Source organism: Calidris pugnax, unplaced genomic scaffold, assembly GCF_001431845.1.
Source record: "Calidris pugnax isolate Ruff unplaced genomic scaffold, ASM143184v1 scaffold18, whole genome shotgun sequence".
In the NCBI taxonomy this organism is placed as follows: Eukaryota; Metazoa; Chordata; class Aves; order Charadriiformes; family Scolopacidae; genus Calidris; species Calidris pugnax.
This window is the reverse complement of record NW_015090812.1, coordinates 7913774-7941489: the sequence shown is the minus strand read 5'-3', so window position 1 is coordinate 7941489 and position 27716 is coordinate 7913774. Positions and strand designations below refer to the sequence as shown.

The 27716-nt window shown below is 52.0% G+C and overlaps 1 protein-coding gene across 2 annotated transcripts; it reads right to left on the bottom strand.

Annotated features, from left to right (window-relative positions):
- Window positions 1-111: 111 nt before the first annotated feature.
- MOB3C (MOB kinase activator 3C) lies at window positions 112-27716 on the bottom strand. 2 transcript variants are annotated; one of them, XM_014939009.1, is made up of 6 exons: window positions 27707-27716; window positions 26976-27036; window positions 26296-26466; window positions 17693-18192; window positions 6628-6830; window positions 112-1701 (listed from the first exon to the last, which is right to left on the bottom strand). In XM_014939009.1, exons 4-6 carry the CDS (start codon window positions 18111-18113, stop codon window positions 1672-1674), a joined length of 654 nt encoding a protein of 217 aa, XP_014794495.1. In that variant the 5' UTR covers window positions 18114-18192; window positions 26296-26466; window positions 26976-27036; window positions 27707-27716; the 3' UTR covers window positions 112-1671. The 2 variants fall into 2 exon arrangements, with proteins under 2 accessions (XP_014794495.1, XP_014794493.1); XM_014939007.1 differs by lacking the exon at window positions 27707-27716 and adding an exon at window positions 27349-27466.

Here is a 27716-nt window from a genome sequence, read left to right as displayed (position 1 = left end):
TCCATCAGTGCTGCAAGTCTCAGTGGAGATCCACTCTTCAAGTTATCCTGGGTGGTTTTTCATGACGCCTGTCTTGCTACAGATGAACCAGTGAAAAACGAAGCACACCAGGCTTATTAACGTTTCTTTAATTAGTATCAGAACAAAAATGTTCGGACTTTTACTGATTATTTTACACAGAAAATATTGGAATGATGTATCAGGTGTTTTTGTGTCCACATTGCTCTGGTTTATTTCCATGTAAAAATACACATCTGGTACACAAGATTAAAAAAATAGATTTTTCACAACAAAACAAGTGCTTTGAGCACTAAAAATTCTCTTGTGCACTTGATGTTGGCCTAAATATTTACATTTTCTACCCACATCCCCTCCCTACCCCTAAAATGGGCAAACCCCAGATTATAAATATCAGCTGTGTCTGGAATACAAAACTTTCCCAGAAAAAAAGGCAGGAAACACAAACATAACACTGCTGTGGCTCAGACAATTTGATTTTAACTGCCCAAATACAGTTAAAAAAAAAAAAAAAGTCAACTCTTGTCAAAACTAAAAATGGCACAGGGAGCACCACACTCGTTTTCAGGCATTGCAAGCAAAAGGGGAAGAAATTTTGAGATGTAATACCTTTCTGGGGAGTAACAGCATGGAGCAGGTAGCAATGGTACGCTTTCAAAAGGTCGGAAAGATTTAAGAACTGATCTTGCCTTTTTGGAAGAACAGGGTGGATTAGATGCCTCTTAAAGGCCTTCTCCACCTGATTTACTACGCTGTAGGGCTGGATAATGGAAAAACAATTTCTACAGCCAGCATCTGCTGATCCTGAGCCAAGACAAGATGGCAGGAAATGCTGACATGTTGAAAATGTTGTTTTCTGGCAACAGTGTCTTTCCGCTGCCTTCGGAGTGTTTCTCAGGTAGACTGTGCTGATCACACTGAAAAGTGGCTTAGTTCACCACCTCTGTCACGGGGCCACCTGGCCGTTAGTCCAAGCAGTGTTAGATGCATCTGAGAACATCATGAAGTCCCCTCTGCCAAGTGTGAAAAAATCCCTTGTGGGGACAAATGGTCCCTTTGGTAAAGCATGAATTAGGGCAGGAGGAGAGACATTCATAGGTCATGGCTAAAAATGGTTCATTGGCAACCAACCCCCTGAAGGCAGTTGGGCTCAAAGGTCACCAGCTTTTCAGAGCTGATGTCAGATGTTACCACAAACCCACTGCCTGTGGGAAAGGTAACATTACTTGGTAGGTGAGGTCACACCTGCTCACGGGGCAGGAATCACTAATAAAACATGTGGAGAGCACTGTAGCTGAGGACAGAACAAGAGGAAAGGTGGCTGAAGGGTTGTTGTCAGACATGGGGTTGAGTCTTAGAAGCCAGAGTGTGCAAAAGTCAGCCAAACTTGCCTCGTTCTCCAGTAAGTCAGTGGCTTTCTAAGACAGGAACCATACAACAGAGACTGGGATCTATTAAAAAAAATTGTTATCCGTCCAGAAATGCTTGACAAGCTTCAGATTCAGCGCTGTCCTGAAGAGGCTCTTCTGCAGCGTTCATAGCTCATTGAGTTGAAATGCCCAGGGCGAGTCCTCGGGAAGAGGTCTCCCACCACGGGGTGTTTTGTCCCATCGGGCTCCGAACGAGCCAGCTGAGTTCTCCTGCCAACACCCTTCAGTGGCAAATCCGCTCCGTCATTTCTTTCTGCAGTGAAGTGGGAGAGGAGAGAAGAGAAGAGAAAGAAACAGTCAGTGCAAAAATACAGGTTTTGCTAAAGTGAGGTGTCAGGCAGTTTGGCAGGCGGCCAAAAACAACCCGAGGAAGCCACCGTGGGAGTCTCGGGGAGCATCCCTCTGTTTCCCATGCCAGCCCTCCTGGGAACTGCTCTGTCTCAGCAGCTCCCTCCTCGGTCTCCATGGCACAAGGTTATTTTGGCCATGCCCTAGCTTTGTGAGCAGTCCAAGGCAAAAGATGTTGAAAGATGCAGGTCCTGCATCTCAGGACCTCCTGACTCAGCCGCAGAGCAGCCAGACAAACCGGTGCCGCTCTCAGAGCTGAAGGAGACAGGACACGGAGCTGCTCCTGGCTCTCGCTCCGGGAGGTGACAACAGCTCACCCGAAGGACCTGTGGTTTTGGCAAGGGATCCCGTGGTCACAGTGCAATGCAAATGAGTGCTAATTACAGAGGGCTGCAGAAAACGAGATGATCTCCTCCGTCATTTCTTTCTGCAGTGAAGTGGGAGGGGAGAGAAGAGAAAGAAACAGTCAGTGCAAAAATACAGGTTTTGCTAAAGTGAGGTGTCAGGCAGTTTGGCAGGCGGCCAAAAACAACCCGAGGAAGCCACCGTGGGAGTCTCGGGGAGCATCCCTCTGTTTCCCATGCCAGCCCTCCTGGGAACTGCTCTGTCTCAGCAGCTCCCTCCTCGGTCTCCATGGCACAAGGTTATTTTGGCCATGCCCTAGCTTTGTGAGCAGTCCAAGGCAAAAGATGTTGAAAGATGCAGGTCCTGCATCTCAGGACCTCCTGACTCAGCCGCAGAGCAGCCAGACAAACCGGTGCCGCTCTCAGAGCTGAAGGAGACAGGACACGGAGCTGCTCCTGGCTCTCGCTCCGGGAGGTGACAACAGCTCACCCGAAGGACCTGTGGTTTTGGCAAGGGATCCCGTGGTCACAGTGCAATGCAAATGAGTGCTAATTACAGAGGGCTGCAGAAAACGAGATGATCTCCGGAGAGATCCCTTCCAACCCCATATCATTCTGTGATTCTGTGTGAAACCTCCTGCGAGAGCAAGCTCTGTTCAGGGAGACAGACTGTTTTCTTTAGCCAGGGTGGCATCGTGCCAGCGGCATTAGAAAGGTGTCCAGCTTTCAGCTGGTGGAAGACGGCGTTTGTCCTCACCTCATGGAGCTCAACTAATGGCTTGCAAATCACGTCCATCGCTGCAGTGAGGAAAGTCTGTAACTCTCTCTAGCTCATCAGGTTCACGGCTTGTAAATCTATGTGTGCACACTGACCCCCTCTCACACCCCAGAGAAAGGTTTGCACATTAAAATGTGCTCCCAAAATAGATCTGAAGTAGGACTGGTCTGCAGAGAAGGAAGGATGAAACTTTGAAAGAAAGAGAACCAGGAAAGTAGGATGACTCTTGAGTAACCCTATAAAAGGCCCTTTAGTGATAGAACCAATGCGGACAGAAGCTGCAATCTCAGCTCTTCAGTGCTGAGAGCTTTGTTTTTAAAATCCATTGGGGAAGAGTGGCAAAGAGAGGGCTTCTGTGTAGGAGTAAAATGCAAAATGACTTGAGCACAGAACCTGCTATCAAATGAAAAGCCGATGGCACTGTGCCACAAAATCCCATTGCAAATGGGAAGTGTTTGCAAACATCTAAGAAGGAGAAAGAAGCGGGGAGGGGGGGCGGTGAGTGAGAAGACTGTGAACATCCTCTTGCAACAGCAGCCAGCCTACCCCTCTAACACAGCACCACGCACTAAAGCAGCTGTGGAACAGGATGGGTTGGGGCTGGGGTGGCCAAGCCCGCCCACAAGCTCCTCAGGCTGGCCCCGAATGTCCAAGACATTCTTCACACTCTGGAAATCCCCGCTGCTCTGCTTTGGTCCGTAACCAGCTGGACCTCGGCCAGCGCTGCTGCCCAGCGCCACGACCTGCCCCTGTCAAGGAAGCAAGTGCACGGCTTCCCCCTGCCCCCATATTTCTTGGTGTGTTACGAGGGTGAATCACTGCCTTTCACTCCTTCTGCCTGTACAAAGGGCCTATCTCATTCTCGCTTCCCAAGATTTGCTGCTAAGAAATCACGTCCCAGAGAAGCTTGCCAAAAGGGAAAGCAGCAAAGGGACATTCAGCCAGAGGCAGGCTTAGAAACCAAGAACTCCATCCCACAATCCTTATAATTTTTCTAAGCTATCTAGGCCTAACAGGGCATTTTCTGGCTGGGGAGGTGCTGCTTCTTCTTTCTTCTTGCTCCTCAATCTGAAAACTGGGAGTCCTGAGTAGAAAGCCTACATCTGGAAAGCTCCAACCATAATACAGCAGTCAGACCTGCTGTCCTGCTCTAGATGTGCTCCCTCCATATGCTTGGTGACATCTGGAAAGCTCCAACCATAATACAGCACTCAGACCTGCTGTCCTGCTCCACATGTGCTCCCTCCACATGCCTTCCATAGTCACGAGCAGGAAGGAGGCACCTCTGCAGGCAGGAGTCTCCTCTGTCAGGGGATTCACGTGGACTAACTCTCGCCATCCAAATGCAAGGTTGGGACAGTTGTCTGGGCTTCTGAGGCAGTCAGGAGAGACTGAACCTCTCAAGGTCAGTTCATCTCATCCCTCCTGAGAGATTATTGCCTTTCTGCAGCCCTTGAGAACTTGGAAAAAACTAAACCCTGCTGAAAAGGCAGGCAGATGCAATACACTGCTTGTCCTTGCTTAAGTCTCAACCCTGCTGATGAATCAATCCTTCAGGACTTCAAAACACCGAGGAGCTGGGCGACAGCTATGGTGCAGCCCCGTGAGAAGGGGGACGAGCAGAGCAAGTCACTGGCGTTCTGCTCTGGGCTGGGAGGAGTAATTAGCTACAGGAAGGTGGGCTGAGGTCAAGTGGAAAGTGCTGCAAAGGTTGGATGTTACTGTTTGTGCATCACCAGAACTGCTGCTGAAGCAAAACCAGAGCAGCATGAACTGCCCACACGCTCAACAGCACAATGAACGGGAGCCGTGCCAGGTCCCGGGGGCTTATGGAAAAGCCCCTGGGATGCACATGAAGAAACTTCCCGTTACTGCTTTCCCTGCCTGCAGCAGAAAGAAACGCTGTTGGAAGTAACTGGCTCAATCCTGACCCACACAGGCTTGGACTGAGGGCAGTGCCAAGCTGCAGCCTCCCTGGGGCAACAGCGTGGCCAGAAGGACCGCTTTCAGTTTTTGGAAGTTGTTCTTCCTCCAGCAACTTCTCCCTCCCTCCTCAGCTCAGCAGCACATCCTGGACACACACTGGACACCCCTGGCTGCAGGACACTCCCACACAGACCTACAGCAAGTCATGGCCCGAGGGAAGGAGGTCTCCCATGTGGTTGGGTCTGCTCTAGGGCTCGGATGCCAGGTAATGGGCATGCCAAGAAATGAGGCACAAATAGACCAGAGGTGAATGTGTCTCATTTCCTTGTAGTTTAACCCTGGTTGCATCACACAGGAAAATCTGTTCATCTGGGATTCATCCAGACCCATAAATCATCCCATGTTCCATGTGAGTCACTGGCATTGAAAGCCTATTTAGCAGTGTCAGCCTCTGCTTTGGCTATTAGGTGCTAATTATTTACATTAGCAAGCATCAGTCAAAGGAGATGACACCATTATGGGCTGTATATCACTGCTAAAGAAGTTTGTCAAGAGGAGCAGTGGTGAGGAAGACTAACAGAGGACAGAGTGACGTGGAGCTGCCATTTTCTGGAGCTGAAGGCCATTGTGATAATACAGGTCATAATCAAACTTGACCACATAATTAATGTAGATGCTGCTGTCATTCAGGTCTCCCCTGATTAGATCATCATCTCTCCATCCCCCCAAATCACCATCAGAGCAGACAGGCAGCAAATTGACTGAGACAAATGAAAGCAGAGAAGGAGTAAAGCTCTTAGGATTCAGCGGGAGGGGCATCTCCCCCCCAGATACTCCTAAACAGGCAGCTCATGCTGGGACTTTTCTCAGCTATTTCTCCCTCTCAGATTATTTCCTCTTGGCTTTCCCTGGCCCTCTGCTGCTGAACATGGCCTTTTCTGCAGCCCAGCCCTTATCACCCCTTAATTGGGTTCCCTATTAATTCTTCTCGTTGCAACCTCTCCTCCCCAGGTCAGATCACACTCAACCTTGCCCACGACACACTTGCTTCTCTTTCAAAACTAACTCTCTGCATTTCCTAGTTTATGTGCCAGAGCTGTCTGGCCTCTGATTCCCACCAGTCCTGCCATTTTCAAGGGCTCTCACTCTCTGCCTGGCTAATTGCTTCCCAAGGGAGCTCCGGTGAGGCCTCTCCAGCTTGGCCTCTACGGCTGGTGTCTGGAGCTGTGTGTCCTACTGGGGCTTGCCTTCCCACAGCCTGATTGTAATTCACACCAGAATCTCAAGGAGGGACCTTTGTCTGTTAATAAGAAAACTCAAGACTGTGGAGAGGAGACTTGGGTCTCCAAATCTTACTCCTGAAGTAAGAAGTAAGATTTGGGTCTCCAGATCTGACTCCTGAAGGCCATGTGGACACAACTGGCTGGAAACACTTTGATGTGCAAATTGCATCAGAGCTACCAAGACATTATAGAGGGACACTCACTTATGGTGGTCCTGAGGATACTGAAGAGGGATTCATAGACATGGCAGCAGAGGCAAAGTTTGAGGAGGGTTTTCAAAGGGTAAACAGTTTTCTCAGTGTTGCTGGGAAGTTCTTGCTCTAAGGCTGATGGTTACAGGACAGAAAACATGGGTGTGCTTCTGAGGTAGGGTGGCTGAAAGAGTCCAGAGAGGGTGACTGCACTGCTCAGGGTCCAACCCCAACCTGAACCTACTGGTGCTTTGTTCACCCCACGCCACTCTCACCCCCTCCACCTCCCCATCCCGGGGGCATCCTTACCAAAGGCTCCAGCTCCCGATGGTCAACGAGGCTGAACTCCCTGATGAAGTAGTAAAAGTGCTTGTAGCAGGTGTTGACGTGAGCCTCAGCCCCCATGTTGATGATGCTGTCGAAGTGGTGGATGTAGACATGGACAAAGACACGGAAGAGGCGGGTGAGGATCTTAGTGCAAACTTGCTGGAACTGCTTGGGGAAGGGAACACCTGCAAAGCAGAAGGAAGTTGGAAGCCATTTCACCATTAAAAAAAAAAAAACCCTCAACAAACAGCTAGCATTTAAATGTCACTGTCATACTTAACGAGCAGTCATGGACAAGGAGGAAGGACTGCTTTGGCTAATGTCAAGAGTGACAGCTACACCAGGGCAATGTGCTGTCTAGCTCTCCCCACATGCTTTCTCATTGCCTAATAATTTCACACAGGCGTAGTCTGAGGATTTGGGGAGTTGCCCTAGGAGAGAAAATTTCTCATCCAGTGGAGGAAGCCACATCTCTCCACATCTGGCTCTATCCAGAGGAATCTGGCAGAGGATCCTTCTGTCCCCTCTCCCTGCCTTTCCCCTACAAGCCTGTGTTAAATTGTATTTACCCAGGTCCAATGGACAAAACTAAACCTCCTCCCAGCAGAAAGGATACCTTTCCTGGTCCTCTGAATCAAAGGCATGGTTCATACTGTTTTTCTTCCTCCACACACCCTCAAACATCACTTCTGATGCATCAACAGAAACAGGTGGGGTTTCTACCTTTTTTCCTGATCCTTGTTTCCAACAAATCTTTCACTAAAACAGGAAGAAAATTACCCATCTTAAAGATGATTAGATCATAATTACATTGCACCTGTAAGGTGCTCCCTCCTGAGATATCCTCCCAGGTTGTTCAAGAATGGGACCCACCACACACTGCTCTTTAGTTTTAGCTTTGTCCCACACAAGGATGCAATTTCATACTCTATGTTTCCATCCTTGTCTAAATGCACAGTGAAAATCTCAGAGGTGCAGCACAGTCAGTGTCAGCAAGCTTGGAGCACATCTCTAAAGGAAACCTGGCTTTGAAACCCCAAATGCATTTTTTGAGAGGAGGAAAATGAAACAACTGGAATTTGTTTTACTCAAGCTTCTTCCTCTCCCCTGAGCAATTAAGTGCAAATTTGCAAAGAGCAAAATAAAAACATCCCTTCCAACGGTTGTACCAGCCTCCTCCCTTAGCTTCTAACTAATGCAAGCACATCACCTCTTCAAAATCTTTCCAAATAATCTCCGCTCAGCCATGTCCAGCTCACACATTTTGCGCTGGGGAAAGCATCAGCAAATCTCTTTGCTAAAAAAATTTGAAATGGTAATTTTGTCTTTGAATCTTCCTCATCAGCCTGGCTAGGCAATTAAACTATTTTTTCCCCAAAGGCTCGGGGCAGTTTTGTTTCCCAGCAGCAGTGCCTTGCCCCTTCTCCTCCACGGGTGGCAAATGTGAAGAGTCTGTCCCTCCAACATCACGTGTGGATTTCAATGGCCGGGGTTTGGCAGGGGCAAGGTTCAGTATCACAGCATTTGTCACAGAAAATGATCTTTGGTCTAAAGAAGCGTCACCCTGAGCCCAGCCCAGGCTGGCTTTGCCTCGTGCAGCGGGCAGGGCAGAAGCACGTGTGCTGGTGCCACCAGTGGATGTCCCAGCCACCACTCGGAGGAGGACACATATCTGGGCTCAGCATCACACGAACAAAGCATGACCAGGTCTCTCCCCATGCCAGCAGCTTAGAGGTGGTACTGGAAGCACTGGTACTGGTGCTTCTGCCCTGCACCCTTGACTTCAGAGCTCTCCTTGCCTGCCAGTCTGATAAGGGCAGGGATCAGAGAGAGATCTCCAGGTTTCCCTGCAGCCAGGACAACCAGGGTGCTTTATCAACAGCTTCATTTGAGCTTTTTGCACTGAGTGAGTGAGAATTTGCTGAGCAAATAAAAGCTGTAATCGCCCAGCTGGGGACTCAGACATGCCGTTAGGGTGGTCCCTGCAGACCAGCTTTGAAAAGCCAGTCAAGAAACATTTTTTTTTAAATGAAGAAAAATTCATCACAGTAAGTAATTTCCGATGAGCACACATCACCGGGCCCCGGCTGGGGAATACACCCTGTTCTGAACAGCCTGTCTCCCTGGGACAGAGGTGAGCAGTCACTGCTGGGAACTCAGCGAGGTGCCAGCAGGCAGACAGCAACGCGTTGGTTGCCTCCAGCTTGTCACAGGTCCCACTTGTCCCCCTTGCCTCGTGCCTCCCCCAGTCAAAGCAGGCAGCAAGGAAGGGATCAGACCTGGCCAGCCACCGAGGGTTTATCACTGAACTATGAAGAGCGATCATGAAGGAAAACAGCAAACCTCAGCCCAGTCCTGAGCTGAGAAAGAAATAAGATCAGACAGGGAACCACAGATCAAAAGGATCTCAGACTCCCAGCCACCTCCAGCACTGGCAGATGATGACAAGTGGCTTTCCACCGCTATTGTCCATAGGTCAGCCAGGAATCGTATTGTCCTATATATCAGTTATCAGCAAGTTTTCATGGACATGCTGGCAGATGAGAGACTTAGAGGGGCAACACTTCCAACTACATCCTGGGTTCTCTAAAAGCAGCTCTTGCATCAGGGCACAAAGATTTAGCATAAATCATAGCATGGTTTGTGTTGAAAGGGCTCATTAAAAGTCATCTAGTCCAAATCCTGTGGTTGTTGGCAACTGTGGGAGCTGCTGAACTGTGCTGTACCTAATGATGCCTGGAAAGATACCACCAAGCTGCCAGGACCTGTAAGTACCCTTCTTGGCTACCTGCCACTGTGCTTGCACACTAACCCAGCAGCAGGATCAGCTCCTGGGAGGTGAAGCTGGGCTGCTCTTCTTTGTGTCCATCACAAGGTGTCAGTGTGTGGCCATCCCATCCAGACATGGCCAAGCAGTAGTGGTGGCTACCCAGTCACCAATGGACTTCTACAAGTCACACCTCACCGTAGCATGTCCTGAAACCACCACCCACTGTGGTCCTTTGGGTTAAGGGATCGCTGCTGTCCAGCTCTGGCTCTTTGTCCCTACATCACCCCTCTCGCTCACACATGCCCAGGGAAGCACAGGCAGTCCCAGCAGCGCAGGGCACGACCCTGTGCCATGGGGTCCTGCTCCCCATCCTCATGCTGCAGCCACGTCTGCGCCTCCTGTGCCCAGGACCCTCCATAGAGGTTACGGATGCTCAACTGGACCCTGCTTCTGGCACGGGGGCCTGCACCAGTTGATCAAAGCTCTTCCCCACGGGAAGGAAGCAGGGCGGATATGTGATAAGCAGGTTGCCTCCGCTAGCAGCCATCCTGCCTTGCTGCTGATCTCCAGTGGCTTGGAAAGCGACCCACGGCAGCCCCAGCAGGCACTGGCCATGCTGGCGAGGAGCTGGAGAAATTCCCCATCCCCTCGCCCAGAGCTGAAAGGAAAGAGCTCTCCAGCAAAGGCTGTATCCATCCGACCAACCCGGGGAGAGCAGGAGAAAGATCTGGCATAAATACAGCTCGCTCTGGGTCACAGCTGCTGGCGCAGCGGATGTCCAGCAGACAATGCATGTGACATCCTCTCCAGCACACGAGGGGACACATGCCTCCTCCCTGCAGCCAGGCACATCCCAGCGAGGGGAAAGCCCTGTGACAGGGGCCTCAGCATTGGCCACACACCTCTTCAGCCCTTGGGGATGTTTTAGCTTTAAATCAAGCATCCAGGCCCCCATATGCTCACATCAGAGCCACCCTGGCTGCTAGGAGGGGTCACCACAACAGCAAGGGAGGAACCCATTTCCTAAGCATGCGGGGAAGCAGGTTGGTCCCACCATTGCTCCCACCTCCCTGCCAGGCTGGACCAGGCAGATCTGCCAGTTACAGCTGGCAGCAGGAGACCTCATCAGTGGCCAGTGTGCTGATAAGCAGCACCTGGGAGCAGGGCAGTGGTGGCCCTTGCTTGGGGGACTTCCTCCATCTCGGAGGTGACACATGGCAGCACAAAACTAGCAGCTCGGTGAGAGGAGGGGATGAGGCTGGTGGGACCCACTTGTCATGGCTGAGATGGCCTGTTAGCAGAAGTATGGCAGGGCAGGGCAGGGTCAGGATGGAGCCCCAGGTTCTGACAAACCACTCTGGCAGGGTGACACTGCCTGGGTTTCCTTCAGCCTCCACAGCCCTACATGCATACGGGGACCCAGCAACACCACCTCAGTGCATCCCACTGATGCTGGTCCCAGCTGTCCCAAGGAACAGCAGAACACCATAAAACCCACCTGGGCTGATTTAAAGGCATCGAAACTACCTTTACATTTAATTCACTGGTGCTCACCATCCAGCAACCCAGGGGAAAGCAGCAGCAACCCCACAAACTGGCAGGCGGTAGCCCCCCTCTGACTCTTCTTGGGTGACGAGTGATGAGGAGGGGCCCAGGGGGTGGGATGTGAAGCTCGCTCAGATGCCAGCAAAAACATTTAGACACAAGGTCAGCTCTTTTTCTCCACCTGTGATCCCAGGTATGTGCTGCCCGGATGCTGGCACCTGGGAGCTTCACCTGTCCCAGGGCAGAAAAGCAGCCCTGTTCCAGGAGAAGTGGAGCAGAACAGCCATCCACAGGAGTAGAAAAGGGAGAACCTTACCCCGTGCTCCAAGCCAGGGCACAAGCTGTAAGTACAGCAGGTACCATTTCACTCCCTGCAACGCAGCCAGGGTGCTGGTGAGCGGCGTGACTCACAGCCCTGAAACGAATTAGCACCTTCAGTTTATCTTGGAGGTTTTGCTTGAAAACCTCAAGATGTGACTTAATGCTCTGAGAAATCTCTTTCCCCCCACTCTGCGCTGATTTTGCTTCAACACATAAGGAAACCATGTGGGACCACGTGTAAAAGGAAATGAAAATGAGAGGTTACAAAGTGCTTGCACTTATGGTTAGGGACCACGAATGGCTTTTGGATCTTTCCTGCCATCTCTCCTGTCTCCAACCCTCGTGCTCCAGCCAATTTAATTTTTTCGCGATGAATCAGGACTGGGAAGCTGTTTTGCTTCTTGGCAATTGTATTTTTTTCCTCTGCAAAAGCAGTAATTCAATGAACTACGTGATGAATTATTGTTGTTGTTATTATTTCTCAATTCCATTTTGGCCATCGTGGTGTTTGGTGATTCATTTTCTCCTAAAAATAAGTCTTTAAAGCCCCATTTAAAACTAACGGCATGGTGGCAGCTGCAAGCTGGTGTGATGTTAATTTTTGGCAGAAAACAGGCAGAAAAAAAAAGAGAAATCACGTAAAAGAATAGCCCTCTGAGAGAGTGTCGATAATTAGCTGAATTCTGAACATTTTTGCTCCCGTTGTTATGGGGAGAAAGTATCGGATGATTTCTCACCAAACATTCTCTATTTTTTATAATCATTTTGTGGCCACGCTTGAATGGCAGAGCTGGAGTTTTGAGAAGCTTTCCAAGAACTGTTCCAGCAATCTCCTGTGACTGATGCTCTTTGGAGCCGCAGGCACATTTGGCAGAGAGCGCGGGGTGTTTCCGGCGCTGGGGCTGCTCCAAACCCTGTGTCTGCACCCATTTCACATCGCAGAGGTGCTGATGCAGGATGCCTTGTGTAACCAGCAGCTGGGCTGACCGCTGGAGACACAGCCCAGCGACTGCCACAGGCCCTGCAAACCCCCTTCACCCAACCCTCCTTCCCCAGCATGCTGCCACCCAGTAGAAGCTCCTTAAAACCAGGCAGCACGAGGCAGAACGATGACTGGGAGGAGCTGTGACCAGCAGAAGTAGGGAGGTGATTGTGCCCCTGTACTCAGCACTGGTGAGGCCACACCTCGAGTATTGTGTCCAGTTTTGGGCACCTCAATACAAGAGAGATACCGAGGTGCTGGAGCGAGTGCAGAGGAGGGCAACGAAGCTGGTGAGGGGCCTGGAAAACAAATCGTATGAGGAGCGGCTGAGGGAGTTGAGACTGTTTAGTATGAGGAAGAGGAGGCTGAGGGGAGACCTCATCACTCTCTACAACTTCATGAAAGGACACTGTAGAGAGGTTGGTGCTGGTCTCTTCTCACAGGTAATTAGTGACAGAATGAGAGGGAACGGCTTCAAGCTCCAACAGGGTAGGTTTAGATTAAACATTAGGAAAGAATTTTTCACCGAAAGAGTGATAGGGCATTGGAACAGGCTGCCCAGGGAGGTGGTGGAGTCACCATCCCTGGCTGTGTTTAAGGGCCATTTAGATGCAGTGCTAAGGGACATGGTGTAGGGGAGGACTTTGTAGAGTAGGGTATATGGTTGGACTCGATGATCCCAAGGGTCTCTTCCAATCTAGATGATTCTATGATTCTATGATTCTATATTTTCCAAGTGGTAATTTGTTCACGTGGCCGCTCACTGAAGAAATCTGCTGATATAATTTTACCAGCTGGTAAAAATACACCTGCAGAATCATTTATTCTTCTCTCTCCATGGGAACGATGCTTATTCTCCATTTAAATATATTTTTCAGGACAGCTCCGTCGGTTGGAAGAGTGGAAAGAGAGCACCAGCACACGCAAACTGATACGGGTCGTCTGGGAAAGCTGCTGCTGCTGTAGATTTATAGCGGTTGGGTTGGCATAGCTCTCCCCATGCTGGGATTTGTCTCGTCTTGACCAGCAGACAAACAGGTTTCCGCTCCAGAGGAAGGATTATACAGCAAAGCTTTTAAGTGGGACCAAGCCCTGCAGATGGATTTCCCTGGGGAGGATGGACTATCTCCCCCCGACCCTTGCTGTGGAACGCAGAGCGTTTGGCAGCCACCCCTGGCCCCATTAAACCACCATGAGGATTTTTCTACTGGTGCAAGCATGCCATCCCGGGGCTGCAGACCTGCTGGTGAACTCTGCCAGGTCACAAGCTGTCTGCTGGCATCTGATGCCCTTTCAGATGTGGGCTGCCCCTCCAGTCTCACAGCAGAGCTGGCCCAAGCTCTGCATCCCGCAGTTTGGCTAAACCAAAGGTGTTTGTCAGCCAAGGTCACCCTGCCCCGCTCCCACCTCTGACACATGCTGAAGGACCAGATGCTTTGGTGGTGCAAATCAGCTCAGCTCTTGCTCTGGGTCACTGGAGTTATGCCAATTTGCCCCAGCCAAAGTCTGCCCCGTGATGCCAAAGGATCCTGTGAGCCCACAAGCCATTTCCAGCTGAGCCTGTCACCCCACGGTGAAGGGTTTCCCCCCTCTGACCTATGAGATACCTCCTCTCATGTCAGGACAGCCGTGAGCCCTGCTGAATCATGTGCTGCTTCAGGCTTTGTAGCTTTTGGGTGGAGAAGGATGCTGAGGTTAGCCTCAGGCAGCGTTAGCAAGTTTGGGGAACACTTGCTGTTTCTCAAAAAAGAAAAAAAAAAAAAAGTCTGTTTTGTCTGTGGTCAGGTGGCCTTAGCCAGGGAAATATTTGTGCTGGGACAGTTCTATTGCACATGGCAAAGGGGGGCCAGGAGGGAAAGCTGAGATGCACCACAGCTCATGAAACACCCGCTGACATGGTCAGCCGTGCCAGTGGACCTCTCCAGCACAGGCAGGAGTGGAACAAACCTTCCTGCTAAATCCCGTCTCTGCTACTAATATTGAAGAGTCTCACCTCAACCCCACAGCAGGACGTGTATTTTTCCCTCCATCACCTTGTCAGACTTCTCCTCCTCCTTGTCCAGGGTCTTTTCCCAAGGGACTGGCTCTTCAGGAGGGAGCCTGAGCATCTCCCTTTGCTCGCCCTGGCCGTTGTCCCTGAGCCCCGTGTCCCTCCCCGCTGCATGTCCCCCAGCCCCCCCCGCCATCCGTGGTGGCGACGAGGATCAGCCCGTGGGGAACGGGCGGATGTGACATTTCCCTTTGGCCAAACACCTCCATCTTCTGAAATGCCAGAGCTGCCGAGCAATTACCCGGCGCACACGGCAGGCCGGTGAAAGGCAGTTAATTGGGGACAGACTGATGACAAACTGCCACCGGCTCCCTCCTCCCTTTGCCTCCCACAACGGCCTTTCACGTGTTTTAACGTGCCATCTCAGACTAAGTTCCCTTTTACATGTGCAAGGCCAGAAGAAGCGCCGAGACACGCCAGCAAGGGGTCTGGAGTCACTCAGGGACATGAGGGTCACCTCCCCAGAAAGGGGCTTGGAAGAGGGACCCTGGGAGTGGCTTTGGAAGAGAGAAAACATAGGTTTGCCCCACGACTGCCTGCAGCCAGCCTGGGTCTCACCCAGAACTACCCCCACGCCAGCAAAAAAGGAGAAGTGGAAACCAGAGGCAGCAGCCGTCCCTCCCCATGTCGGGATGTGTGACACCTCGGAGGGAGAAGTGCCAGAAATAGGGTGAAAACCAGCAGGTCCACAACTCTACTTGGCTTTTGTGCCTCAGAGGGAGATGCTGGGAGAGCGGAGGGTGCTGCGATGCCGCCGTCCCTCCATGGGATCCCCTGCTCTCTGTAGTGTTAAGACTTTCAGCAGCTTTCCAGCAGTATCACATCCCAAAGTCCCACCTGAAAGGCACAAAGTTGGACCAGGACACTCTGCTTTCTGGCCAGAGGAAAACCAGAGTAAATCCACGTCTGCACCCCTGCTTTTAATGGCATGCAGAGCTTCTCCCTGGGAACGAGCTGCCTCGGGAAGAGGAAAACCCAGCCTGTACCCCTTGGCAGCAGCGAGCCTGTGCCCAGCTGCAGCCAGAATCAACGGGGACTTTGTTGTCCCCGGCAGAGCTGGGGCTGCCAGCATGGAGCATCCCGCATGGAGCATCCCGCATGGAGCATCCCGCACCCACGCTGTCAGCCAGCCACACTTCCAGCCTCCTCCCTCCACCGGCATGTGTGGAGCCCACTGAGCCCAGGAGGGAGGGATGTCCCCGTGGCACAGGGGATGCCCCTGGTGAATCCCACCTACCTGCCTGTCCTCCAGCACGAGGATCCAGCACTACGGTACCCAGCCTTTCTCAGCTCGCCAGCGAGGGGCAGGTGGCAGTGACCTGCCTGCAGGTCTTGGCTTCAGGTGATGGAAGGAGAGAGACAGAAACCCCCGGAAGGGGAGTTTCACTGAATTTCACTGAATTTCTTAGAGTTGGAAGGGACCATAGAGATCATCTAGTCCAACTCCCCTGCTGAAGCAGGATTGCCTAGAGCTTGTCAGAGCATGTTACTCAGGGCTGCATCTAGGCGGGGCTTGAAAATCTCCAGAGAAGGGGACTCCACAACCTCCCTGGACAGCCTGTTCCAGGGCTCTGACACCCTCACTGTGAAGTAGTTTTTTCTCATATTTGAGTGGAACCTCCTATGTTCCAGCTTATGCCTGTTATCCCTTGTCCTCTCACTGGCAACCGCTGAAAAGAGTCTGGCTCCCTCCTCCTTCAACCCACCCTTTAGGTACTTATAGGCATTGATAAGGTCTCCCCTCAGCCTTCTCTTCTCCAGACTAAAGAGTCCCAGCTCTCTCAGCCTTTCTTCATAAGGGAGATGCTCCAATCCTTGAATCATCTTCATTGCCCTTCGCTGGACTCTTTCCAGTAGCTCCTTGTCCCTCTTGAACTGGAGAGCCCAGAACTGGATGCAGTATTCCAGTTGTGGCCTCCCCAGTGCAGAGTAGAGGGGGAGAATGACTTCCCTCGACCTACTAGCCACGCTCTTCCCTCTGCAGCCCAGGATTCCATTGGCCTTCCTGGCCACAAGAGCACTGCTGTCTACCAGGACCCCCAGATCTTTCTCTTCAGAAGTTGCCTCCAGCAGATCCACCCTAACCCCAGGCAAAGTCGGTCCAGCCAGGTCACACCAGGGGATCACCCCATCTCAGAAAGCTGAAATCCAGAGTTTGGCACAACCCACCCACAGGCACCACCAGAGAGCCGGGACCCCTCCGAGCCTCTGAGGGCTGGAGACTTTCACAAAAAAGACACGCAACTAGACGTTGCAACGCAGCCAAAAAGGGCTGCGGCAATTAGTGACAGCCAGTAATCCCACATGGATCGTTTTCTTCAACGCTTCCCAGCATAATAATCAAAATCCTGAGCCTAAACTGCACTGATTTCATATGGCTCTGTCAGCTGTGCTGCTTGGGAAAACTGAAAAGGTCAAGCAGACTTGCAAAGCGAGGCGTTCCCCGCCAAAGCTCCTTAAATCTTATTTTACATTCGAGTAGTTTTGTGGTTCATCTGAAAAGCAATAGCTCGGAGGTATGACCTGAGGCTCCAGCAGCCCCACCAGCCAACACACCAGCTCCAAACTCTTGGAGTCATCTCCCCAAACTACCAGAAAGCAGCTAAGCAGCAGGGCTAACACCGGCCCCAGCAGCTGCTGAGCGCTGCAAGTGAGCAGCAGCAGGGTTAGTTTGCCAGCTGTGTTGCCTTTGGCAGCTGCTGCAAGCTCCTCAGGCCAAACTTTTTGAAGGGATGCATCGTACAAGCTGGGGGGTTGGCAGCTGGAAAGGCCAGGTCCTGGGTCAGGCATCTCTGCTTGGGTGATGGCTCAGCTAAATAGTAAGATGTGATGTTATAATCGGGGCTGAGATGAATTAGCAGAGATGGAAAGAGAGCTGAGAAGTGGAGCAGCAAGTAGGACGAGGGTTAGACCTTGGGAACACAGGCTGAGATGAATTAGCAGAGATGGAAAGAGCTGAGAAGTGGAGCAGCGAGTAGGACGAGGGTTAGACCTTGGGAACATGAACCTACCTGGAGAACCAGAAAGAAATCGAGTTGGTTAGTCGAGAGAAGAACAGACTGCAGACATGTGATGACCACCTCCAACTAGCCCTGTGGCTCCTTGAGGAAAGGCAGGGAAGCTGATGAGCTACCAGCCCTCATTTCTCACAAGCACAGAATACTTGGAAAAAGTTCAAGCCCAGAATCCCTTAGGAGTCAGATGAGGAATCCCAAGCTCAGTTTGCAGCAAGGGGGTGGGGGATGGACATTGAGTAGGAAAGGCCACTATCCTTGGGATCACAAAGTTCAGCACTACCAACCCTGAGGCGCACCAGTGGCTTGGGAAAACGAACTGGTTACAATCCCAGCCTTCCCGCGAAGAAGCAGAGCACACTCACCTATCCTGGTGGGGAAGATGTCCTCGTTGTTAATGAGCATCTCGATCCAGTCCATCAGCATACACATGTACTGCGGGGCCGACAGCTTGGTTGGCTTCTTGTATTTGCTATCGTCCTGCCACCTGTACTCGTATTTGAGCCCCCCCGACATGATGGGGCAGCTCTTCTCCGTGCAGTACTCCGACATGGTGCCGTAGATGAGGTTGATGCGGTTGAAGAAGTCCACCACGTGCACGGCGATCCAGTCGTTGATGCTCTCGCCGGGAGGCAGCTGCACCACTGCCTTCAGGTCCAGCCCAGACTTGAGGGAGGCCTGAGCTTTCTTGTACAGCTCGAAGCGCTGGGTGCCCGGCTCAAACTTCTTTCGAGGACGAAACGTTTTGTCTTTGTTGAAGACTTGCTTGAGACACAACGCCATCATGGGCAGTGCCGGCCAGGGTGAGGGCAGAGGCTCAGCACAACGTGAAACCCAAGGCTGAGGTCTTCAGGGATGAAGGTTTCTGGGAAGAGAAAGAGAAATTTGGGTCATCTATGAAGACAGCTGCACACATGGGCATGCTTTCAGGGACAAATCATAGAATCATAGAATCGTCTAGGTTGGAAGAGACCCTTGGGATCATCGAGTCCAACCATCTACCCTACTCTACAAAGTCCTCCCCTACACCATATCCCTCAGTACCGCATCTAAACGTCCCTTAAACACATCCAGGGATGGTGACTCCACCACCTCCCTGGGCAGCCTATTCCAATGCCCGACCACTCTTTCAGTGAAAAATTCCTTCCTAATATTCAATCTAAACCTACCCTGTTGGAGCTTGAAGCCATTCCCTCTCGTTCTATTGTTAATTACCTGTGAGAAGAGACCAGCACCAACCTCTCTACAGTGTCCTTTCAAGTAGTTGTAGAGAGTGATGAGGTCTCCCCTCAGCCTCCTCTTCCTCATACTAAACAGCCCTCATACTAAATCCCCACCAGGATGCTGGCTGGTCCCGCTGCTGCAGCAACACACAGGGGTCGAGATTTGGGGTGAGCTCCTGGCCCCTCCATACCCAGCAGGGTGACCTGGAGCAGCTGCTGCCACCTCACACAGCAGGTCTTGGCACTGAAGAGGGCGAGCACTGCCACATTTGCCCCGTGCAGAGCTTGATGGCAAACAGAGCCCTTCTTCCACACCAGGAGCTCACTGGGCTCCAGCCAGCCTCTTACCTCCGGGACTTTTATCAATAGCTGCTGCAATAAAGTGACAGCCACAACATCAGTGGAGTTCACCAGCCTGGACAGTCCCAACCTGGTGGCCTTTTCCTCTTCCAGCAAAGGGGAAGTGTCTCTTTCCCAGGGATTTCTCACTACAAATAATCCCCGACCCTGCCCTGGCGATGCCCTGGGGACCACGCTGCGACCGCAGCTGCCTGCGGGTTCACACAGCCCCAGCGCCAACATCAATGGGAAAAGGGTGTGTGGGTGTGTGTGTGTGTGGAAGGGGGGGATTATTCCTGTTGTTCTGCCCCGTGTGTTTGTTGAGAAGAACAAAACCCGACGTGTGAAGCAGGGAAACGGCAGCCCAGCGCGGCGATGTGACGTGCCAGGATGGGCCACCCCTCCAGGAGCACACACAACGCACGCAGGAGCACACAGATGACTCCAGCTGGAAGTCATGGCCCTGCAAAGCACCAAGCTCACCCCTTCCTCCCTGGGGTTAGCACCACAGACCAGGGCTGCAGTATTTCCCTCTTTTTTTCTTTTCCTTTTCCTCCCTGAAGCTCCAGTGGGAATCCCACCCGCCCCAGAGAGGCTGACATACACCTGTGCAATTAGTTACCTGCACTCGTTATTGATGGTGGTAATGGAAGATCAAGGCCCCCATGTGCTAAATTCTTTGATACGGCTTAAGGAAGAGAAAGGCTCCCAATGGACTCCCCCCTTGATGGGGAGAGATGGAGAAAGAGTTAAAAAAAAAAAAGAAGAAAGATTGACGGAAAGGGGAAGTGAGCTACCCAAAGTCACGAGCAGGAGGGAATAGCTTTGTCCCCAAGCAAAACTTGGGTGCACGTTCATCATTAAAAAGACAGCTTTTAACCAAAAGCTTACTATATATATAAACTCTGTTTTCTAAACTTAGTCGATATATATAAACTTATATAAACTTATATATATAAGTTACTTATATATATAAGTTACTATATATAAGTTACTTACTATATATATAAACTTATATAAACTTATATATAAACTTAGTCCTTAAAAAAAAAAAAAAAAAGAAGAAAGATTCACGGAAAGGGGAAGTGAGTTACCCAAAGTCACAAGCAGGAGGGAATGGCTTTGTCCCCAAGCAAAACTTGGGTGCACGTTCATCATTAAAAAGACAGCTTTTAACCAAAAGCTTACTATATATATAAACTCTGTTTTCTAAACTTAGTCGTGAGCCACAAGAAGATCCTATTTTGCCCAGCAGAAACCAGTAAACACCTTGAGAGAAACCCTGTGCTCCCCTCCAATCCTACCTACAGGGACATCACTGGGGGGCAGAAGGACCTAGTGATCACCCCAAACGATGGCAGGATGTGCCCTGCGGGGATTTCTACACCACAGCCAGCACGTGGTTGTGAAGGGAAAACCCTGGTGTGGGTGCAAACCCTGATGTGGGTACAAACCCTGCAGACTGGAGTGTTGTTTTGCCACCGTTACATAGCTCACAGCCTGGTGGTGCCAAACTCTGCCATGCTCTGCTGTACCCAGGTACAACCAGACCTGAAACCATATGTTTTTAGGTACTTTTTGCCCCACGGAAGGGGTCACAGCCATCACACAATGTTACGTAGCAGGATTTTAACACCAGGGTATCTACAAACCTTCCCCAGATCATCTTGCTGGGTGCGATTTTAATGGCTCCAGCCCTGTTGTCCCCATTTATTGCCAAAGGGCAATGATGGGGAGGGGGATGTTTCTTGGGTGCTTTTTCCTCCCCTGTCCCAAGCAGCTGGGGGGTGGGAGCGGGGGGGGGCTGCTCCAACTGTGTCAAAGAGCTTGTTCCCCACTTCAAAAAAAACCCCATGAGCTCTCCAAAATGCCAACCGATGGAGGGAGCATCACATCATGAGTCCTACCTGTCCCCAGGGGAAGGGTCTCTGGTGAGCCCCGACGGAGTCCAACAGAGGCCAGGGGACTCTGGGCGCAGCAAAGCTGTAAAGAAAAGCCCTTATCTGGGGCTTCCTACCCGGCTGTCACATGCTGAAGGCACATCCTGTTGATAACACCTCTAAAAAAAGCTTCCCGGAGAGTCTGCATAACAGTTTCTATAATATGTACGTATATGTGGGAAATAAGCTAAGTTTTGCTTCAGCTAATTGATGTATCATTGTTAGTGTGATAATACTAACAAAGAAGCCTTAGTAATAGTAGAGTCTAATAAATTGTATCCAATTAATCCCCAGAAATGTCCTCGGTCTGTCAAAGGATCCTTGTTCACAGAGCATTATCTAGGTGAAGAGAAACAGACTAGAACATGGCCTTCAACACAAAAACCCAAAGGGTAGGGGAGCATCAATAAGGCCAAAGAAACCAGTCTGGTAAATCTGCCAAGTAGATGGTAGCAAAGACTCTGAAATAACGTGTAGCTTAATCAACTAATCAAAGGCGTGTTTAGGATAATAATTTCGTAGAATAGGTGTGTGTGTGCCTTATATGGGAAAAAGTGCAAAATAAACCTGTAATAGGTCAAGCGGTCGGGAAGAATGTGAGCTCCAACTTCTCAGCCAATGAGAAGAGAGACAGAGACTCAAGCGGCCGGGATAAAGGTATAAAATACCTGAAAGATGAAAGATCATCGTGCATCTATTTTTGGTGCACCCGATTCAGCGCTGTTTCGTATTAATAAATTATTATTATTTTTAACCTTTGCTTCGGTGACTTTGTCCTCTTTAAATTCTAAGATGTGAGTCGGTGTTTCTCACATATACATACATACATATTTATGTATAATGACTGCAATGGAGATCCTGATCTAGTAACATAGGAAATGCCGGGATACCCTTCGGGATGAGGCATCCAGCAGGGTCCCCCCCTATGGAGGTAGGCGCGATGGGGCTGAGCAGTGGGGAGGGAGGGGGCCAGCATACCCTCACACATGGATTATTTTTCCTCTCTCCCTCTCTCCTGTCACCATCCAGCAGCAGAGGGCCCTGGCTGAAACATAAAGGCCATTAAAATGAGCAAAAATAAAAAAATCACGCACCTAAACAAGAAGTCAGGATTTCCCCATCTGACACTTGGCAGCTTCCCAGGACGGGGATGATGCACCAACCACTAATCCATGGTGAGATCCATGGAGGGACCTGCAGGTCCCCCAGCCCCATCCCCATCCCCAGCCAGTCCATGACCCCCAACAAAGCCAAATAGCCCCTTTGCCCAGCACCCAGCTAAAGCCCAGGGACCACCACCCCTCAGGGTTGGAGAGGCATCACACAGCCCCACGCCAAGCCCGACTCCTTGGTCTCTTTGCCAGGTAGTCGGAGGATGAACAACTTGGTTATCCCCATGTTAGACCAGACCAATCCCACCAGGCCACACAGTTCCCTCCAGGTTAACATCAACACAAACAGGGACTGGGACTTGACCCAGCAGGTTTCTGTGGGACTTCGGAGAGGCAAGTTGTGCCAACGGACATTTCTCTGTGTCACCATTTCTGCTGGCCTCGGCTCTATTTGCTTGGCTCCAGGAGCTATTGCTGTTTGCAGACTCTTCCATGCAGAGCCTGGGTTGTTCCGAGGTGATGAGAAGCCACCCTAGCAGATAATATCCCATCAAACACATCACTGCAGGCCACGGCCATCAGCAGCAAAATCCATTCTCCACGAATGTGGGGCAGTTCCCATGTTCCTGTGCCTCACATTGAAAGTCCTCTGCAAATATTGAGCTACTCACTGGGAAATAAACTCTGCCTCTTGTCTCCCAAAGCCATCCTACTGCCCCATAACTCATCCCACAACTGAATCTCTGCATCCTCCACAGCCGCATCTCCGTGTTACCCTGCAAGCTGCTCTCGTTCGTCTGGCAGGTGGGAATGTGCTTCATCCTTCAGTACCATCCAAATAAAACACCAATTTAAGGGAACAACAAAGAACAATAACCTGCTAAACACCTGCCAGATGTTTTCCTACCCTGCATCTGTTACAGATTCCTGGGAAGGGGCAGCCTTTGCAGCTGGGGAGCTGAGACAGGACAAACCAGCTTGGAGCAAACAGTCTCTGCAAAGTCACCGGTGCCTCGGTTTCCCCCTGGGAAGGGACCCAGCAGCCACCAACACTTTCTGGGAAGAAAGGCAAAATCCTTTGGGATTGGACCCAAACGCATCCCGAGTCTAACTGGTGGAAAAGGGCATCAGCAGCAAACGCAAGACCAGGGTTTCCCAGCGCCCACCTTCATGCATCCAACTTGGCTGGTGCTCTTCCATCACTGGCTGAGGATTTGGGACAGGCCCACATAAAGAGACAGAAAATGGGAGATCTTCCAAGGGTGCAGTGATAAGCTCAGCTGAGCCTGACGTTCAGGGCTGTCGTGTTCCTGGAAATCAGGCTGTGGTCCAGTGGGGCTTGGGGTGGGACAGGAGACCCGTCCAAGTCCCAGATCACTGCTCGCACTGCCCATTTTGGGAAACCCGAAGGGTGAGCTGCCATTCAACAAGCTTAGACAGCAGTTTCCTACGACATGACTGCACACATCCCACCGCTGGCCCGTGCCGGCAGGGCCTGGACCGGTGCCGTGGTGGCAACCTCCAGCTCTCTGCCTTCAGTTCCCACGTGCAAAATCAAAGCTTTTCCGAGAGGAGCCTTGGCAAAGGCTGCAACCCCTGAACCCAAAAGTCTTTACCACGCTGCAGTTCCCATCACGGGGTGGTGCCGGCACCCCAGGAGCTCACAAATCCCTTTCTGAAGCATCTTCAAACCCCCAAATCAAACCTTGTTCTTCTCCCGGGAGCAGACGGGGAGTGAAGCAGGGGGCCACAGAGCAGGAGCCTTTCCACACTGTCACCCTGTGTCCCCGCTGAGGATGGTGGGAGGAGGATGAGTGAAGCTGCTGGATGGAAAGAGGCGGCCGCTTCCCATGGGACATCCACACCACAGCATGCTCAGTGCTCACCCCCATCCGCACACCCAAAATAGCCTTGGCTTTGCAGAGGGCTGGCTTCAAACCCAGCTGAATGGCCACAAAACCCCGTCCATGGCTGCAAAGGCTGCTGGCTTCAGTCCTGCCCCTGTTTTCACTGGCAGCAGCAGAAGTGAGACTCCTTTGGGTTTAGCAAGAACCAGGTCAGCACAGGGTTAAGCTCTACCAGGGCAAGGCAGAGCCGCTGCCAGGGATGTAGCAGGCAGAGACACGTGAAAAACTGATTTCCTAGATTGCTGGCAGGCCCAGAGACGAAAGGAAATGAACTGGATGGGAGGGATGTAAGTTCAGGGTCAAACTAAGCCGCTAATTTCAGATTGGAGAGTTGTTTTGGTTTTTTACTTGAGTTTTTTTCTTTTTTTTTTTTTCTTTTTTTATCATTTGAAAACCACAGAGGAACACGGCAAGGCGAAGGCTTTGTTGTAAATTAAAAACAACTCTGAAAGGTCTGTTTAGAAACTGGCTAAACAAAAGGGGAAAGCAGGCAGAGCGGCAGGAGGGGGGCTTCCTCTCCACGAAGTCTTACAGACACAAGGCAAGGTCATTAATGAAAACTTCCATTTTTGACCCCAAATAAGCTTTAGTCAGAAATCCAGCAGGAGGGATCGGTCAGAGACACCACCGGTGCCCGGGGTGACGGGCAGCGGGGACAGTCCTGCACTCCCTGCCTCAGTTTCCCCAATTTCAAAACTCTCCCGCCCCGAGCTGCTTTTATATTAAAGGCTGTGAAAGCGAAGGCTTCAGGGGGCAAAGTGCTTTGCAGGTGCCCCTGGGAAGCATTAAAGGTTGTGGAGGGGAAGGAGAGGGGAAGGCTCCGACACCAGCACCTCCGCTGCCGAGTGCATCCTCTCTGGATGCAGGCCCAGACGGTTACACACTCACACAAGCATCTCACTGGAAACCACAGGCAGACGCTTTAGCAGCACGATCCAACCCTTGCCGGGGAGCACGAGGGGTCCAACACTGTGGGCACTCCACAGGGAGACTCCTGCTTTGGGAAGAGCCCACGGAGGTAGAGCACAGATCCACATGGCTCCAGGCACCGTAGAGCAAAGCGGAGGCTAAATACTGCCAGCTCTGCACAACCCCCTTGGGCTTCCCCGGGGCATCTTGCCTTCGCCCGCCCAGAGGTCTTCTTCTGCTTCCCTGCTTTAGGGGATTCCCTTCTCCCCACCACAGGCAGCGTGGAAGTCCCGTCCTGCCCCATCCCCAGCGGAGGAGCAGAGCAGGCATCAGCTCAGCTGCCATCTGCCAGAGCCCCAAAACAGCCAGCCAGCCTCCAGATGGACAGTCTGACCAGAAACCAGCTGGCCCTGGGGCTCGGCTGGCTTTTCGCTGCTCTAGGAAGCGTCTAGTCTGGCTGCTGACTCGACAGCCCTGTCCCTGAGTCTCCCTTCAAGCCCTGGAGAGGTCCTGTTGCAAAGTTTGATCTTCAACCTGTGCTAGAGCATCTTTACAACCTGGGTTTCTTGTTGGTGGATGTGAAAATACATCAGGAGCACCCCACAGGACAAAGTTACCTCTCCTGAGCATCCCTTTCACTGCAGCCTCCTCAGCCCCAATCCAGCCAGGGGCTGTGGGTGTATGGGGCTCCTAGAGAGATGAAAGTACCCCATCTTTTCCAGCCTTTGCAATAGCCGTGTCTGGTTTTAATCACCCAAGGAAGGGGGGTTGCAGAAGGACGATGCCGGGGAGTACGGTCTTGGGGTGCTGGCCCCACTCCCTCTGTGCTTCCTGCTGGAGCCAAGCCCCAGCTGGGCTGTCCGTGAGAAACGGGGTTATTGGCTGCCGGTCCCAAATATAACCCAAACGATGGAAAATTCCAGGAAACGAGCCAAGACAAGATGCCGGGAGGGGGATCGAGGCTCAGCACGAAGGCTGGGGGAGCTGCGGAGAAGCCCTAAACTCTCAGTGGCACATCCCTACCACCAAACCCTCCTCGTGCGAGCCCACGTGGTGCTGCTGAGATCCACGAGAGGTGTGAGCATCCTCTGAGACAGCCCCTGAGGACCCAGCTCTGGAGCAGCACCCCCCAGAGCAGCAGCAGGACTCAGCCCCCAGCACCCCGGCTGGGGGCAGCTGCCAGTGGGAAGCCACCCTGGTGTTTCCCCCCAGCTTGCCTGATGCTGGGAAATCCCCAACTCGTGCAAAATGGAGCCAGCACGGCTTCCAGGAACGGGACTGCACACACTTTGCCTCTCCCCCTGGCCAGCCCCACTGTCCCCTAGCTCTGTCCTGCTCCTTGCCCTGTCTCCCTGCCACACCACCAGCTCCCTGAGGACCACAGCCTGGCCCAAAGGCACCAAAAAAGCTTTTCTCCAAGTCACCCAAGATGCCTCCAAGCAGAAAAGCAAAGCCCCATCTCTCCAGGCTAGAGGCAGCATATCCAGTTCATTTTGGGGATGACGCGCGTGTGGGACCGAGGGTTCTTTGGGGGGTACCTCATTCCTGGGGGCTGGGATCTCACAGCTGCCACCAGTGACTTGCTAGAAGTCCTGCAAAGAGGTGTTCAACAGCTTCCACGGTGCCCAGCTGCTCTGGTTCAGTCCCGAGGGCGATTACTCCACGGTCAGAGCCGTAACCCCAAACACCGGGAGCTCCAGGCCTGCGAGCTGGGGGAAGAAGAGGAGAGGAGACATGCCAGCTGCTGAAAAACCATCTCTGCTGCTCATTCTCAGCCGGTTCCCCCCGCCCACAACTTTCCTCCCTCCCTCCCTCCGACACCAGCAAAACCACTGCCGGGACTGTCCCACCCGGGAAACGGGTCTCTACCCACACCAGGAGCTGCCAGCAGGGCTGCCTGTCCCTCTGTCCCCTGCGTGTCCCCCATTCCCCTGCACACCCCAGGCCATCTGCTCTAATCCCCGACCCCGCCGGCAGCGGCTCCTCAACCCTCCCGCATCCCCCAAACAGGCTCCTTCTGTATTTACACCCTGGCAGCTGAGCCGAGCCGTGATGGAGGAAGGGGAAGAGCCTTCTGCAGGCGTCCCTGCCCCGGCTGGGTGAAGGATTGCTCCTTCCCAGCTTAACCTCGACCAGATCTTGCCCAACTTGTGCCTAAAATCACCCCAGGAGCATCCTCTGGGGTGCAGCTCCGGCTTTTTCCACCCCCAGCACTCACCTCATTCCCTGGCATTCCCGGCTTCCAGCCCCAAATCCTTCCGCTGCGCTTTCTGCTCTTACTGGGGGGAAAAAAAACCAAAAAAACCCAAAAAAACCACAATCAAACAAAAGTTAAGAAGACAAAAAGTGCACGCCAGGCTCAGGAGGGTTGGGGATGGCAGGAGCAGGGAGAGCCGCCAGCTCCGGCGCTCGCCGGGGTTTCGTTACAGAAACCCAGGACCCAGGGTTTTTCTCCAGCAAGTGATGTCACGTCCTGACCCCGCCAGCAGCTCCAGCTGTCCCGGGAAAACCCGCTGGAAGCTGGCCCCCCCCAGACCCCGCAGTGGGCATCCCACGCTCATGGGTGGGCACCCACACCCCCACCCACGCACCATTCCTGGACGCTGAGCTCCTTTTTGGCACACGGTCCCGTGCTGCCGGCTCTGGGCTTTCCCGGGACAGCAGCCTGCTGGGGGAAAGGAGATGAAATCCTGCTATAATTTCTCCCCCCTCCTGTCTTTTGCACACCCCATCTCCCTTCATCCTCTCCCCCCACCCCAGCACGCAGGCAAAAATCAGCCAGAGGTTTCAGTGCCAGGCAAAGCTGGACACCATCCAAAACAGAAAAGCCAGAGAGAGGGGAAGGGAAAAAAAAAGAAAAAGCAGAAAAAAAAAAAAACCGGGAAAAAAACAGAAAAAAAAACCCAGAAAAAAACCCAGAAAAACTTCCTCTGCACAGAGCAGACTTACTTTCTGTCGG

Bases quoted from the DNA above. Each gene is read 5' to 3' on its own strand.
- MOB3C (XM_014939009.1), bottom strand. From the start codon at position 18,113: ATGATGGCGTTGTGTCTCAAGCAAGTCTTCAACAAAGACAAAACGTTT. The intron at 6,831-17,692 runs GTGAGTGTGCTC...TCTGCTTTGCAG, and splicing joins CATCTTCCCCACCAGGATAG to GTGTTCCCTTCCCCAAGCAG. The intron at 1,702-6,627 runs GTAAGGATGCCC...ACTTCACTGCAG, and splicing joins ATCGGGAGCTGGAGCCTTTG to AAAGAAATGACGGAGCGGAT.